General features: G+C 34.7%; 2 protein-coding genes across 3 annotated transcripts; one reads left to right on the forward strand and one right to left on the reverse strand.

Annotated features, from left to right (window-relative positions):
* Window positions 1-865: 865 nt before the first annotated feature.
* Cnep1r2 (CTD nuclear envelope phosphatase 1 regulatory subunit 2) lies at window positions 866-6,228 on the reverse strand. Of its 2 annotated transcripts, XR_015072113.1 has the most exons (5): window positions 6,104-6,228; window positions 5,942-6,013; window positions 5,301-5,435; window positions 2,986-4,249; window positions 866-2,026 (listed from the first exon to the last, which is right to left on the reverse strand). XR_015072113.1 is itself a non-coding variant. In XM_085959717.1 (4 exons), the coding sequence occupies exons 1-4, from the start codon at window positions 6,129-6,131 to the stop codon at window positions 4,101-4,103; spliced, it is 384 nt and encodes a 127-aa protein (XP_085815843.1). In that variant the 5' UTR covers window positions 6,132-6,228; the 3' UTR covers window positions 2,346-4,100. The 2 variants fall into 2 exon arrangements, 1 of the variants encoding a protein (XP_085815843.1); XM_085959717.1 differs by lacking the exon at window positions 866-2,026 and having other exon boundaries at window positions 2,346-4,249.
* An 810-nt stretch (window positions 6,229-7,038) lies between these two features.
* Window positions 7,039-13,431, forward strand: LOC147063586 (enoyl-CoA delta isomerase 1, mitochondrial-like). The gene is made up of 5 exons (XM_085959550.1): window positions 7,039-7,173; window positions 9,107-9,354; window positions 9,827-9,973; window positions 10,347-10,559; window positions 12,357-13,431. Exons 2-5 carry the CDS (start codon window positions 9,112-9,114, stop codon window positions 12,609-12,611), a joined length of 858 nt encoding a protein of 285 aa, XP_085815676.1. The 5' UTR covers window positions 7,039-7,173; window positions 9,107-9,111; the 3' UTR covers window positions 12,612-13,431.
* Window positions 13,432-16,075: the final 2,644 nt, after the last annotated feature.

Here is a 16,075-nt window from a genome sequence, read left to right on the forward strand (position 1 = left end):
GGGTGCCGCGTTTGCTCACAGTCGACAATAAACGCAGTAGGGTAGTGGCCTCTAAAGCTCTGTTGTCGCTCATGCAACGCAATCCGGATGAATTTTTTCGTCGCTTTGTGACTGTAGATGAAACATGGATACACCACTATACTCCCGAGACGAAAGAACAGTCAAAGCAGTGGATTGCGAAGGCAAACCATGTCCAAAGAAGGCGAAAACCGTAAAATCAGCTGGTAAGGTTATGGCTACTGTATTTTGGGATGCGCGTGAAATTATTTTCGTTGACTATTTGGAAAAAGGAAAAACAATAACAGGGGATTATTATGCATCTTTATTGGACCAGCTAAAAAACAAAATTGAAGAAAAACGGCCTCATTTAAACAGGAAAAAAATCCTCTTTCATCAGGACAATGCCCGTGTTCACACATGTTTACGATCAATGGCTAAAATTAAAGAATTGAAGTTCGAATTGGTCGACCACCCACCGTATTCGCCAGATTTAGCCCCCAGTGACTTTTTCCTTTTCCCAAACTTAAAAAAATGGCTAAGTGGACAACGTTTTTTTTCAAATGAAGAAGTCATCGATCGGACAAATGCTTATTTTGAGGACCTTCCGAAAACTTATTTTTCTGACGGTTTAAAAAAAATTGAGAAACGTCTAACCAAGTCTATTGAGCTCCAAGGAAATTATGTTGAGAAATAAAAAAAAAATACAAAAATAAAATCTGTTTTAATGCTTTTTTCTAAGGAATTATTGACCCACCCTCGTATATGATGATAAATTAGTGGGTAGTCAATTTTCACTGTTAACTGCAACCTGTCTAATTGGAAGAGGATCAGTAAATCGGGATATGATAAAAAAAAACCAGGTTTTGTAAATAAACGAGTTTATTTAAATTTTTGTTGAATAGTTTTCAATAAAAAATATGTTCATTTGCTCAACATAACAAGTGACTGTGTTTAAACATAAAAAAATGTACAAATCAAACCTGTCACAACTAAATAGACTCTTTTCTAAACATATTTACATAAAAATAACTGAGGACAATCAATATCTTGAACTTACATAATTTTTTAGGTTAGGGTTAGATAATAATACAATATGACAAACAGTAAGGCTTCGGCCACATAGGCAGGTGCTTCACTAGAAGCTATGCTTGTCTACTAAAAACACTACTGCCACATTGCAGGCTACGTGCTTAGGTACAAATTCATTTGACATTTGGGAGCGCTCAAGTCAACAACGATATGTCACTCAAAACTAACCAGAAAGCTACTTCTCACAGAGAATTTAAATCAAACTTGTTGGATGCATTCATCCCATGCATCATTATTCATAACATCAAAATATACGGTGTTTGACGTTTGTCATACTGAAGAATCAACCGCCGTCTTGAAAAATCCATAGACAATGGCAAAATCACCAGTTGACACAATAAAAATAACCAACACGTTTGTTCGCCGGGAGACGCACGAGGTGACTCATAAATCAAGTAGCAAGGCGCGAAGCGTGCAGTGTGGCCATTGCGATAGAATAGTGTGCGTTCGTTCACTAGGATATGTCACTTAGCACGTAGCCACCAAGCAAGGCACCTGCCTATCTGGCCCTGGCCTAAGTAATCACTATGTAGTAGGAGACAGAATAATGTCAACATTTATCTATGTAATATTGTATATATTTACTGAGATAGTCGAACATTGATCAAATTTGCTCAATCAGCACGACACTTATCTTTTAATCTCACATTTAACTATACTGGTAATATTTCCACACCTTGTTTTACAGCAGAACATAACCAATCCAAAAGGATGGTGGAAATATTAACAATATTTACGATGTTTAGAACAATGTAGGAGATTATTTAGGTGCATGCAAATACATTGTGCAAAAAATATGTATTTGGTTTTGCATGGCTGATACAATCCTTGACGTTTTTCCATTTTCATATATGAGGTAGAATTCTGGACATCACTTTTTTTTTTGACCATGTTCGATCCCAATAAGATCAGATGGGCCCCCATGGGAATGGGACAACTGGACGCCAGGACAATTGGACGCCGCACTGTCGTAGACACGTATACAGAATGTAGACGAGGAAATTTAATCAGTTTCTATCTACTACTTAGTAGTTTTGATTCATTTTACTCTTAACATGATGTTTTTCTTATTGCGGATCGAGAATTACCATGCCTTAAGGCTTTATATAAAAATAAAAAACCCTTTTTTCGTTGGAACTTAAACATAATGTACGATTAAATCATTATTTACATGTGCATATTTAAATTCTCACCAACTATAAAATCATAATATAATAATTTAAATATAAATAATATTAAATATTTTTTTTAAAAGTACCTAACGTCTATTTATTTTCGAATTGCGTGGCGTCCAGTTGTCCCGGCGCCAAATCATCCTAGACCCGGCCTCCACAGAGTAAAGGTTTGTATTAACAGATTTTGTTTTTACGAGCAATGGATGTCAGCCACTTGCTCAACCTATTAGGTCCATACTCTGACTCACATACAAATTGAAAAAACAATGTGTACTTTCCTGACCCAGGATTCGAACCTGGGACCCATGACATTATAGGCCGACGCTTAAGCCACGCGGCCAATGTGGGCGTCACGGGACATTATTAACCGAGGAAAAAAAATGCTTGACTTTCACAAAATGTGGTGCTAACAATGACTGCTGAAGGTGTCCTGGACAGAATACAATGACTATACTGCAAGAAATGTGCATCCGCAAGTCTCCTGTATGCTTGTGTCATATTTTACGATTCTTTAAACACATTGTTCCATGGACCAAAAGCCTTAAAAGGTTAATTGTTTTAGGCAATATGCATGGTAAAAAGGTTAAAGTCCAAACACCGATGAGGTGGAATGACCTAGTGAAGGAATTTTTAATTTTTATTAGAAAATCGATAGCATCCACCACGAGGCTTGCAGAGGATAGGGAAAGCAGGAGATGGCTGATCCAGAATGCGGCACTACCTATTCCGGAACGATCATGATCTTCGGTCATGAGAGTTAAAATATTTATATTGACTGAAAATAATACCATCAAAAGAAGAATTGAATGCATGGGAGACAATAAAAGTCAATTAATGTTTCGGACTAAACATAGCAAGTTCTTTGCAATCCAGCTCCATGAATCTACTGATATTACAAATTGCGCACATTTAATAGTTTTTGTTAGATATCAGTTAGACAATCGTTGGACAAATTTAGTCATCCAGTGGTATCCAAGAGGTACAAAACGTCCACAAAGTAGACCTAAAGGCCGCTGGATCGATGAAGTGATAAAGTTCTGCGGAAGTACGTGGCAACACAACGCACAGGACCGAGAAAAGTGGAAGCAGCTTGAAGACGGCTTCATCCAGCAGTGGATAGATTCAGGCTGAGATTTTGGGGACCGTGTTATGAAAAATTTTAGGAAGAAATATTTATTTTTAATTTAAAACAATTACAGCTGAGTTTCAAACCAAACGTTTACAACAGAAAAACAAGACACTATTATTTTTATACAATTTTCTCTTTGTAAACATACAGTTTTGTTTTTTTAGTAATGCAACAGACTACTCGCTAGGTGCTTAATTTTTCCATACAGCGCAGATATTTTTTTTATGGAGGCACCACAGCCATCCATGCATTTTTAAAACGTCAATTATGCTTGTTATAATTCAAATTTGAGGTTAGATAGATTTCACTTTGCGTAATTTAAATATACTGACACAAAAATGTCAATTTGAATCATTTCTAGCCCTAAAAACGTTTCTTTAAAAGTCAAGGTAAACTCAAATTGTGGTTAAGTGTCAAATATTCATTTGCTATCGAATCATTTCCACCGTTATTTTTAAATAATCACTTTGTACTACGTCTCAGCCACGTTCAGTATCTTTTCTTTATGGAATTTTAATTGTTGTTGCTGGCAGTATCAAACTTTGTAATAAAAGCTGATAGTATGTACCTACTTATATGTACACATGCATTCCGACAAACTATCATATCACTCTATAACACATGCATACCTGAACCATGTCTATTTATTTATGTCAACTCCGAGTAAAGAATAAATAATATTTAAATAACAATTATAAAAATAGGATTTAGGTGTTATTCGCCGGCCTGGGCTTGAGGATTAATTTCCCCGTATCGTCGCATGACATGTTGAAGTCTGCCAGAACCGTTCTGGTCCTTGCTGTGATGATACTCGGAGCGATCACCCTTTTGTGGATTCCAAACAGGAATAGAAACCCTGAAACCGAAACTGAACCGATTAGAAAATATTTACAAAACACCCTATACTGACTCGGGAGGTCTACTTTAATTAAAACATTTGAATAAAAATCTTTTCCTATGCAGTGCTACCAAATTTATGATTCAATTCCAGACCGAAAACCTAATAAAATCAGAACCGAACTGAAAATACCAACTAAGCACAATTATTGTGGTTTATTCGAATTTTGTACTTACGCACTGCTCTACTATTAAATATTGCGTCATTTTATCAGTAGTGAAGAGTGAAGGTAGGCTGTTAAGATCGGACATAAATATTGCACACTAAACTTTCTCAGATATACCTACTTATTTGTTTTCATTGAACTAAGACCACAAATTTCAGATAGTGTTGGTTACGCAATTATCTTCTAAGCAAGAGTATTTTGAAAACATGTGATTTATTCCAAAACTGATTATCTCGCTGCAACCAAACTGACTTCAGAACTTATACCCTACAACCACAGAATTCTTAAACATAACATGCAAAAAATTAAATCAAAGAGATAAATAGATGAGAATGAATTTACGTGATTGTTGACAAACTTTATAGACAGGGGATCTTTAACCTTTTTACTGCCGGTAGGTGTATGTATTGCACTACCTTGCAAAAACACGAATTTTATTGTAAAAATAAAAAAATAAAATCAATGTACGTTTCAAGTGGTAAAAACGAATTCTGTTTCAATTGTGAGTATGTGACGACATTCCCAATATATGTCGTTGTGTGTTCAACATATTTGTATGTTAAAAATAATTGATTTACCCCCCGTTTCCCGTTTAAAGCGGGACGTCCAAAGATGTCATTTTTGTATGAGCGGCGTTCCGTTCACAGAAAAGTTTGCATCTTAAGACTTCATTGGCAGCCATCCGGTTAAAAAAAAATTATCTCACGATTAACAGCATGTTTAATTTAAAGACAAAAGCTGCATATCCACTATGCTTGTGAACCAGTAGACCTCCGCAATTGTTCCTAATGGATACGTTTCCGTGCTCTGAGCGAATAATTTATATTTAGAAGAATACATTACCTAGGAGGATTGTAGTGATGGTGAAGCAGGGATGGTTGAACAACGACTGGGAGAGGGAGACCATCGCAGTGAGAGGATCCGTCAGCCAGTACCATGTGCCGATTGCTATGCACACCCCAATTACAGCTAACACGACTGTTGAACAGACAGATATCAATTATTTCATTCTTTTGGGATTCAGGACTTAATTAATATTTGTATTATTACAGTAATCTGTTAATCTAGTCATAATGTGCCATTTTTAAGAAAATCAAATAACAAAAATAGCCCAAACTACCTCACAAGCATCTTCCACAGTTCAGACTTCACCATTGTGGCAAGTCAAGAAGATTTAATTTTAAAATCAACCACAGTGACCTGACATACGCTTCATTCAACATGACCAATTCTGGAGTCTGACTGTCTTCGAAGCCTCTCAATTCATCACATTTTTCCTTCACATGACGTTCTAAAAAAATGTAACTAGTGCTAATGAGGAAATCATGAAACCGACCATATTATATTTCAAAAAAACTCTGCATTCAATTATACACAAGAAATATGACACAGATAAAATAGACTGATAAAATTATAAAAATGTAGCTCTTATGCATCAATACAATAATCAAAAGGAATCGAATTAAACAGTATTAACTACTCACTCCTCCATCTCATGGTAGCCGGTTGAAGACATGCTATGACTTCGGTGAGTCGTCTTTCGAAGGCTTTTAAATCTAAACAAAAAGTTTTAGGTTAGGATCGACAAATATATTATTAAATAGAACACACAGTACGATTAACATATATTATATAAATATTTTTACCATCGCATGCAGTCTGTTCTAGAGACATGTTTGCACTGTTTTCATAAACAATAAATGTTAATTTAGATAATCAAACACTATCAGAAAACTGTTTGACTTGTATCTGTCAAACGTCAAACATCAGTGAGATAACATGACGAGCAAAAACGATAAAAATTGTGGGATATTAGAGATCCCTACTGTGCCGACGATTTATACCGGTTATTTGAACCAATATTTTTATTTCAGCTATATTCAAAGTAATTTAATACATATTATGATAATTAAGAACCTAGCTAAACATTTTTAATCCACTCATATGACTCATTTTACAGAAATAATAGAAAAAACAAAGAGATTGGACTCCTTCCCAATCTCTTTGGCAGTGCCAAAAGTATATTAGTCTATGGCAGTGCCCTACTTTTATGAACACAGTTTGCTAAAATTTGCAAACGGAAGATTTCTGCCCAGTGCTGCCAACCGTACTATAATTATAGTATTTGTACTATAATTTTGGTCTGCGTACTATGTACGATATAACAGGTATAGTACGCCCAAAATACTATAATTTTGAATACTATCGGGAAAAAAATATATAAAAAGTACTAAAATTTCGATATGTCCATTCGATAAATTGGTGCAAAGTACTATAATTTCACAATTTAAGAAGATTTGGATAACTTGGGAAAAAAAATTCTTGAAAAACGTAAAAAAATCCCTTGACTTTGGTTAAAAATGAAATTTCTTGAATTCTTCGGTAAGCATTTTTGGTCGGAAGAGGTACCTTAATAAAAAGGGGTCTCGGAGTTTCTCAAATTCTCCGTCATTTTTTTTTCTGAGAACAACAAACCTATACATTTCCAACAGATGACAACGCGTACTATATTTTCCCCCAAATACTTTTTGGAGACTCTGTACTATAATTCCACTTTGAAAAGATGGCAACATTGTTTCTGCTGCCTGTCAAGTGTCAAAAGCAAAAAGTTTTGGACTTTGGTCGTAGTCCATAATATTTTTTTAGACAAATAGTTTTATTTACGCGTGTAAATAGACTCTAACAAATATTACGACATAAATTTTAATAAAACCCGGTATGTAAACATAATTCACAGATATTTTTATACCTTTATAAATAATATGATTTTGTATTTTTTCCTTTTTCTTTTATACTAAATTTGTTGTCTTACTATCAGTATAATTTGATTATATAGATTTTTAAATATGATAGTAGGTACCAAGTAATCGAAAAAACCATAGGTATTTTGTATTACTACATACGTTTTAGGGTAAATATGCCGTCATGAGATTTTATAACTTTCTATTTAGACCAAACCATACCTAACCTACCAAACCTAACCTAATGTAACCTACACTAACCTAATATTACCTTTGTTTGTGATAGTGATGCATCAAAATGTATGAAAATTTCAAATTTTCAATTAACAATTATTGGATCGAAAATCCTATGCGCCGACAGAAAAAGGTATTTATTATAATTGTCTACATGGAATAAACTGTTTTCGTAAAAAAAAAATTATAAAAGCTCATGACGGCATCTGCAGCATAATTACCTTTTGTATATACGATTACGTGATAGTACAAAGTTATTGAAAAAACCATAGGTATTTTGTATTACTCCATACTTTTTAGAATAACGTTCATACAGAAGTGTGCCTTCTAACTGTGATTATATCTTATGCACACTTCGTTCGTAACATTTGTGGTTTGTATCATATGGTGTGTATACTCGTGTAATCATATACCTGAATTATACCTCTGTAAACATACTAATAACCAAATAACAGTTTGACATAAGCAACTAATCCTTTATTTGTTAATCACATACACGGTTGAAGCGATTATCAATATTTAGTAACCATCATAAATGAATGTCACCCTTTGTAGTCCGTATCCATGGAAAATATCTCTTTAATATAAATACCACCTGTTGTCCTCATACTATAAATATACCCTCTCGCCAATATTTAAAGAAGTGTACAAATTTTTCTGTAACGTTACTTTCATTTATATCTGTGTTTCACATTACATTTATGGTAAGATCATCTGTAATATTTTTTTCGGTGATTGTGCAGCAGATGCCGTGCCGTCATGAGCTTTTATAATATTTTTATTACGAAAACAGTTCATTCCATGTGGACATAAATATGAATGAAAATGTGTATAATAAATACCTTTTCCTGTCGGCGCATAGCCTTTTTGATCCAATAATTGTTAATTTAAAATTTGACATTTTCATACATTTTGATGTATCATTATCACAAACTATGATTAGTTACTAGGTAATATTAGGTTGGGGTAGGTTAGGTTAGGTTTGGTTTGGTCTAAAAAGAAAGTTACAAAATCTCATGACGACATCTGCGGCACATTTACCTGTTTTTCGATAAGCAGTGCTCCATATCGCCAAAAAAAATGAAAAATGATTAGTTTTTAAAATGTAGAAATCAAAATTGTTAGACATGTTAGACAACGTTAGACAAATTTATATAATTCATTACCTACCAGAAATAGACACGATTTAACCTATCAATGACAGAAACGAATGCAACAAAACTAGCCACTATTTATTTCTAAACTTAAAACCCCACGTTTGCGCTAGACTTTGGTTTATTTTCAGGTCTCAGGAGACCACTACCTCAAAATGAGACAATATTAATTAAACTCTGCATAATAAATTACTAATACAGAATGACTACTAAATATTTGAGTTCATATCGATTGAAGTGTTGTACTATTCCATTTGAATCGTTTTAGCAACCGGGGTTTCAGCTTTCAGCATCTTCAGCATTCACCTGTGCCAAATATAGAATAGATCAAAGTGATTCCTTTTGAGATGCCTTTTATACTTTGGTGGTTTGATCCTGTTCAAAGTTTTTTGTTTTGTTTAATTACAATGTATTCTGAGGGACAACCGTACACAGTAAACCGCAGTAGACCCCATAAAAGTATATGGCGTATAGTAATACTTGTACAGGGTACAGAATTGATATATTTTTCATTTCCCAGCCAAAATGATGTCAGCGCGTCAATTTGGTAAGCTGTTATTGGGCGAGCGAACCGCTCTCACAAACAAAAGATGGATGAGCTCGGCAACTCCTATGGTGGATGTGACAGTGAATGATAAGACTGGTGTAGCCACCGTTACAATGCAACGAGCACCCGTAAACGGATTAAACTTGGAATTATTACAAGCTCTCTCTGGAACCATCGATGATTTATCCGCCAACAGATCAAGAGGGGCCATTTTAACTTCCGTAAGTAATCTTATACACATGCTTTCATTCCATGTCATTCGTCGACATTTCTGCACCGTTTCAGGTGTACAGTACGCCATAACGTTATGCTAGGAACGAGAGTGCAGGGTTCCCAGTTTATCTTAAACTGTTGCTTCATGAAGTCGAGAGATTTTAACGCCGTAAAGATGATATCATGTTCAAGAATAGAGAGCAAAACAGAATATTTCACCACACACATTTTCTTATTAATTTTGGCAGTGTTCATTTCTAGTGTTTTTTTTTAATTCTAATAGTCACCATTATAATATCATGGCTGCAGACGTTTTAGCGGTGATCTGCGGAACTACGGATCCCCCTGCACTTTCAGATATATAATCCCCCCGACTCCTACTAAAGTCCTTATAAAAATCGCTTTAAAATCGTAGCCAAGAGATGATGGTTTTAGAATAGTAATTGTGTTTTATTATATTAATATTTTCTATTTTTATAGGGTCTTCCGACAATCTTCTCCGGTGGCCTAGATATCACAGAAATGTACAAACCGGATCCCACGAGAGTGCGCGCATTCTGGAGTACTCTTCAAGATGTCTGGTTGAAATTATATGGTTCAAGCTTTCCAACAGCCGCTGCTATTAACGTAAGACATTTTTTAAGTCAATTAAAAACTTGATAGGACAGATTGTCCTCAGTGTATCTGTACTGCGCTCGCCAGTTCTTTGGCCGCATACTTTGATAGAAGAACTTACTTTATTCGGTCTTCTTGTTGATAAGAAAGACCTTCCTCCAGATGGACAGACCGAATTAAGAGTGGCGCTAGTTTTCCACCACTACAGGCAGTAACATGTCATTGAATGACGAGAGAGGTGGCACGTAGCCTCCGATGAAGAAGAATATAAATTATAATAAACTTCCCTGATGCAATTGCGATTTCCATTGATAAATTATAAAATAAATATCGAAGCCATTAAATTGAATATAACTTGGAGAATGATGTAAGAAAATGTTGCCAGGGTCATTCTCCGGCCGGCGGATGTTTGTTGGCCATGTGCTGCGAATACCGTATCATGGTCAGCGGCAAATACACCATTGGCCTGAATGAGACAGCTCTGGGCATCATCGCCCCCAGTTGGTTCCAGAATACAATGAGGAACACCATCGCGCCCAGACAAGCCGAACTCGCTCTCACTCTGGGAAAACTGTTCTCCGTTGACGAAGCCTTGAAGGTAACCACTTGAAAATTAATATACAAATAAATAATTTTATTGTGTTGCTGTAGATATTTTCACTGACATAATAATGCATCGTCAGATCATATGAGATGATATACTATTGTTTTTGGAAAAACAGATTTGATTTTTAATTCCAAAATTCGCACAATTTTACCACAGACAAAGTTTGAAAAAAATATCAATACAGTACTCCCTCAGTAATCCGCCTCTCCAAAAACCAGACAAGTGTCCAATTAGTGAAAGCGGAAAATTATAGTGCATACATACAAAATATGGTAAAAATTAAAACAGGTATTTCGTAAAAATAGTTTTTTTGATAAATTTGTACTAGCAAATTACGGTTTTATTCATAATCAAAATCAAGTATTTACTAAATTATACCTACATACATATTTATAAACTAAGTTTATTAACTAAATATTAAACAGTAAATCATTTGACACAACCAGTTGTTCAGTGAGGCAGATATTCTTGAATGGCTTAGGATTCCTGGCTTTCCCTATGACCAAAAGCGTCATTTTGTGTGTCCCGGTTGCATTGGAGCACGGCATAATTGTTGTGATGCGGTCCTTGGGCACTTTCCTCCCTTGTACATTACTTTCTTCGCGGAAAACGTACGTTTTACGAAGGAGATGTTTCCAAAATAAACCCGTCTCATCTGCGTTGTATACTTACACGGCGGACTACTGAATTTGACAATTGAATACCGCCGAATTATAGACCTTGATTCTGTGCTTTCAACTAGTAAAAATAACGGCGAATTATAGTAGATGTCGGATAATCAAGCGGCGGATTACTGAGAGTGTACTGTAAATGCCATCCAAATCTTGCAGGTCGGCGGTATGTCCAAGTAACTGAAAACTGATTTTTTTTTGCCAGTTGCCAGTAACAATGATCAAAACATCTATAATATCTGCCTATATCTGAACCAGAATTTTATTTTTTCTTTGTAGAGGTTGCGAGACCTTATATCAATTCGATTTTCTATTCTGTATCAATGGATTATATTATAACTGTTTGAAATTATATTCATAATATTTAATATCTAATGTAAATTCTTTTGTTTAAATGAAACCATTGTGACGACATGGGAACTTTTGTTTTTAACTACAACAAACCCCACATTAAAAATCTCACTTTATCCTCTGTCGTCCATTCGAACCAAATCTTAAAGTTACGGTATCTTGGCATATATATTCAACTGTATGCTATATGGGTTCCGAGAAAGGCTATGTACCCTCAGTGTGCTATCAATAGCCTACCATGCGACTACTGCAACAAACACACGTGCAAAATGACTGATGTGAGAGTGTGGACAAATATAATTTTACACCCTCTTCTAATAATTTATGAAGGGTCTGAGATAAAATACTGTCAACCCTCAGACACTTGTCAAGTTTATACTTTGTTCATAAATAATTAAAAACGATTTCAAATTTAATTAACGTAAAAACAAATCATAGGAATCATCTACGTAACTTATTAATTTAAACAAATCTGGTTACCTGTTTGCACTATGTCGCATTTCACCTGCCACTATTTTATGTCAGGATAATTTTAGATATACATATAGACATGTATCACAGTCTGAAAACGAACCCTCCCCTCCATCAACCAAATATTTTTTTTTAAACAATGTTTGGGTTGGAACGATTTTATGACTATTACAATGTGTAATTTATTCACCTAATTGCTTAATTGATTGTTAGTTGAACATTAATTGTGTGCCCTAAAGTTGACTTTTCAATGCCAATTTAGGAAACTACTATAATTTGCGTTTTCAATTTGTAGATAGGGCTTATTGACGAGGTGGCCACCGACAAGGCGGACGCTATCACCAAAGCGGAGCAGTTCATCGCCAGATTTGAAAAGATCAGTCCGCAGGCCAGGGCCATGACCAAAGGCCTCTTCAGGGGAGACACTCTGCGCGCCCTCGAGGAGACCAGAGAACAGGACGTGGACATTTTTCTGATGGCCGTGACCGCCCCCAAAGTGCAGAAGTCACTCGAGGCCTACATGCAGGCGCTCAAGGGTAAGGCCAAGTAATCGAGGAATGTACCATTAGAAATTATGTCAATTTGTTTTATTCCTACCCAAAATAATATAAATACCAAATAATTAATTACTGCATTTCACCTTTGGGTTTGTAGCAGTGAAATGAGAAGCAGCTCGACTGGTCACGCATTGTGATAAGATAGTTTTGAATTATAAATGTAATTAAGCTATTTCCTATATTACTGACGTATGTACAAAGTTCATGTTGTAAAAATTATTTTACCGATTTTTTAAAACATCATAAGTTGCAAAATGTTAACCTACATCGTAAATAAAATAAAAACTCTCAGTGTCAGATAACAATATTTCAGATAAAGCAAAATGTTTAATAATAGGCATTAGGTTGTACTGATAATACACTTTGAGTGTCTACCTGTCCGATTGTTCCGTTACAAGTCAAAAATTATTCGACGATTATTGATGAAACTTGCACAGCTCACACTACGTTATTGGTACTAACCTAGAAGAGTGTAGATTTGCATCTCAATTCTTGATATCAAAAAATAACGCACTTGTTCACGAATCTTACGAATTCTGTGTCAATATTTTGCAACAATATGAGGTGGAGCGATTGCTAGATGGATATTTTTTTTGTACCTTTGATTCATCACAACATCAATTACTTAAACATGTTATCTTTTAAGTCTCCTGTATTCATTTCATGTCCTCGCTTCTGCCATATGCATCTCTCATTCTTATGTAATTCACAACCAGACTGACTCATTCAATTCAATATTTCATCAATAGTTTTTTAAAACTGTTAGTTATTATTGGTAGAGTAAACTTTATGTAAAAATTTATAATAATATGTAAGAATTAAATTATTCAGATTATGTATTTTGGAAATAAAATATATATTTTTAAATAATAAACTTTTTTCTTTCCCCTCCCTACTGTCCTCTAATCTAAAGTACATTTGTGTCGCTAGATTTCAAAATCAGCCAAGTCCATAATAGATGAATAGGAGAAAAACAGCTTTTTGTTTTCTCAAATACACAGTCACAAGGGTGAAAGTTTATATTATTTCGAGTAAAGAATATTTAAAATTAATAAATTCCACATTTTGATAATGCAGAAATGTTAGAAATCAGTAGTTCTTCAGCAATTCACAAAAAAAATCAAAAATATCTAAAGGTGGACTTGGCTGATTTTGAAATGTGGCGAGACATTTATGTATGCTTATTTTGAACCCATTAAACCCCATACTCAATTGCAGAGTTTGCACTACTCTTCTCAAACGTGTTCTGTTCCTTTTATTACTAGATATAGAACATGTGCAATTTTACGGGTAGATTAATTAAAAAATGAGTTATGCAGTCTATTTATACGTGAAACAGGATTCAAACATGTAGGTAACTGATCTGTTTTCCATTTCATTCCCAACATTGGAGTAGGTACTAACAGTCCTACAAACTTATAAAGAACGGTAAAAAATGGAACAGGACGCCATTTTAAAAACGACATTCAAATGTCAGATTCTGTCCAGTTGCGAGTCTTGATTAGGTAGTTTTCGACTGTGGCTCCCCCATCTATTCTTTAAATAAGTTTGTACTGTGAGAAAACATCTTCTTGGCTACGCTTTTAGGCGCTGTTGTCTACTAAATGGGAGGAGCTTGCTAGTTTACAATGGAAATGCGCTTAAAAATGGGCGGAGCATGTTAGTTCACAGTTTTAACACGTAGCCAAGAAGATGTTTTCACACTATAGGTCTGTACATCCCATGGATATTTTGTATAAAATATCATTATTATTTTCATAGCAACCGTATATTAAATGTTTTGGCTCGACTTGTCGTCCATCAAACACTAAAAACACAAAGAAATATCAGTATTTTTTCAAGGAATATGTAGTAATAAAGAGTTATTTGTTATGGTTGTATGCATTTGTTTAATCCTTGGCACCCTCATATACCATAAATATCTATCAAATAATGATTGTTATATCATCACCTTAATGTAATTTATTCAACGAATAATTCACAAGATTTGGCAATATAACATCTCTATTGAACATACATAATTTAAAAACACCTCAGATAATATACCTACAAGAAAAAAATCAATAAAGAATGTTATACCTAAAATCTTCAGAGATCCTAATGTCGGCTAGCAATAAAGGAAAGTAAAGTGCCTACCTATTTAATGTTTGAGACTTTCACGGTTGTTTTTTATCGTAATAGATTTTTGGGTTTCCACCGTCTGTACTTCTTCCTTCTTTCATCCTCATTGCAGAGGCTATTATCAAGAAATTTATTTATACATTATCAAAATGTCGTGGAAAGAAGGAAGAAGTACACACGGAAACCGAAAAATCTATTACGATAAAGTACCTATTATTGATACCTTGATTCAAACCGTAAAAGCCGATTGCCAAAATTGACACAATTTGTTACGCGCTTCTAATGTATGAACACTAGCTAATTTCTTCATAATTAGGTACGACGCATGTGGCTTAATTGGTAAAGCACATTGGCATGAATCCGGTGAAAGCGGGTTCGAGTCCTGCCGGGTGTTTTTTCTAGTAGACATAAATAATATACAGTAGTATCTCGATATAACGGACAAAATATCATATACATATACGTCTTACTGTTAATTTTAGACATGTTTAATTCCAAGTGTCACCGCTTGTAAAAAATGTTCTCTGCATGATAATAATTCGAGTCATAATAGACTGAACGGACTTGGCCGCTAATTCACAGAACTGTACAGCAGTTTAATTTGTTTACTCTAAGTGAATGGATGCATTTATTACTTCGTTCAATAAGTTTACAATGGTTAGAAGTAGATGAAAGTGACCCTGGGTATCACATTATGACTGATTTTCGTAATTTTAGAGAGTTGACTATATAAAAAACAGCAGACTTCAAAAGTGCAAACAAAACTTGATTCTTCAAAGCACGTCGACATCGACATCGTCGTCATATCATCTGAAAATGATAAAAGGATTTTGTTTGTGTTTTTATATAACGGACTTTTGGCCTTAACGGACACCCCTCACGATCGCATTAATTCGTTATATGAGGGGTCTAATTACAAAAATCGACAAGTCCACAATTCAATATTTTCGGGAAACAACGTTTTTATGTTTCTAGCTTCAATTATTTGTTTTAATGTGAGATTATTTTTTCCGTTGTATTCTATGTCGAAATTAGAACCAAAGGGCAATTTGTTTCAGCCGATAAACTCTTAAATGTAATAAATATAGGCAAAATAAAATTGGACTTAGCGCTACTTGCACTTCACTTTTTAATTTATCCCGCATAAGGTACATATTTCCGTGGCACTGTCATAAGTTTACCAGATGCTACAGCATGGGAGACGCCCTTTTCAATATTGAACGTTCCCTTATTGGTTGACTTAAACACGCGCGAAATCAACCAAGCTTTAAATAATATGAAAAACGGACTTGGCGCTTTTTGTAATAAATCGAGAATTAAATTTTTTTTTTTCGTA

The sequence above is a fragment of the Rhyacophila brunnea genome, unplaced genomic scaffold, assembly GCF_057557595.1.
Source record: "Rhyacophila brunnea isolate RB1 unplaced genomic scaffold, BYU_Rbru_1.0 scaffold_9, whole genome shotgun sequence".
Lineage (NCBI taxonomy): Eukaryota > Metazoa > Arthropoda > Insecta > Trichoptera > Rhyacophilidae > Rhyacophila > Rhyacophila brunnea.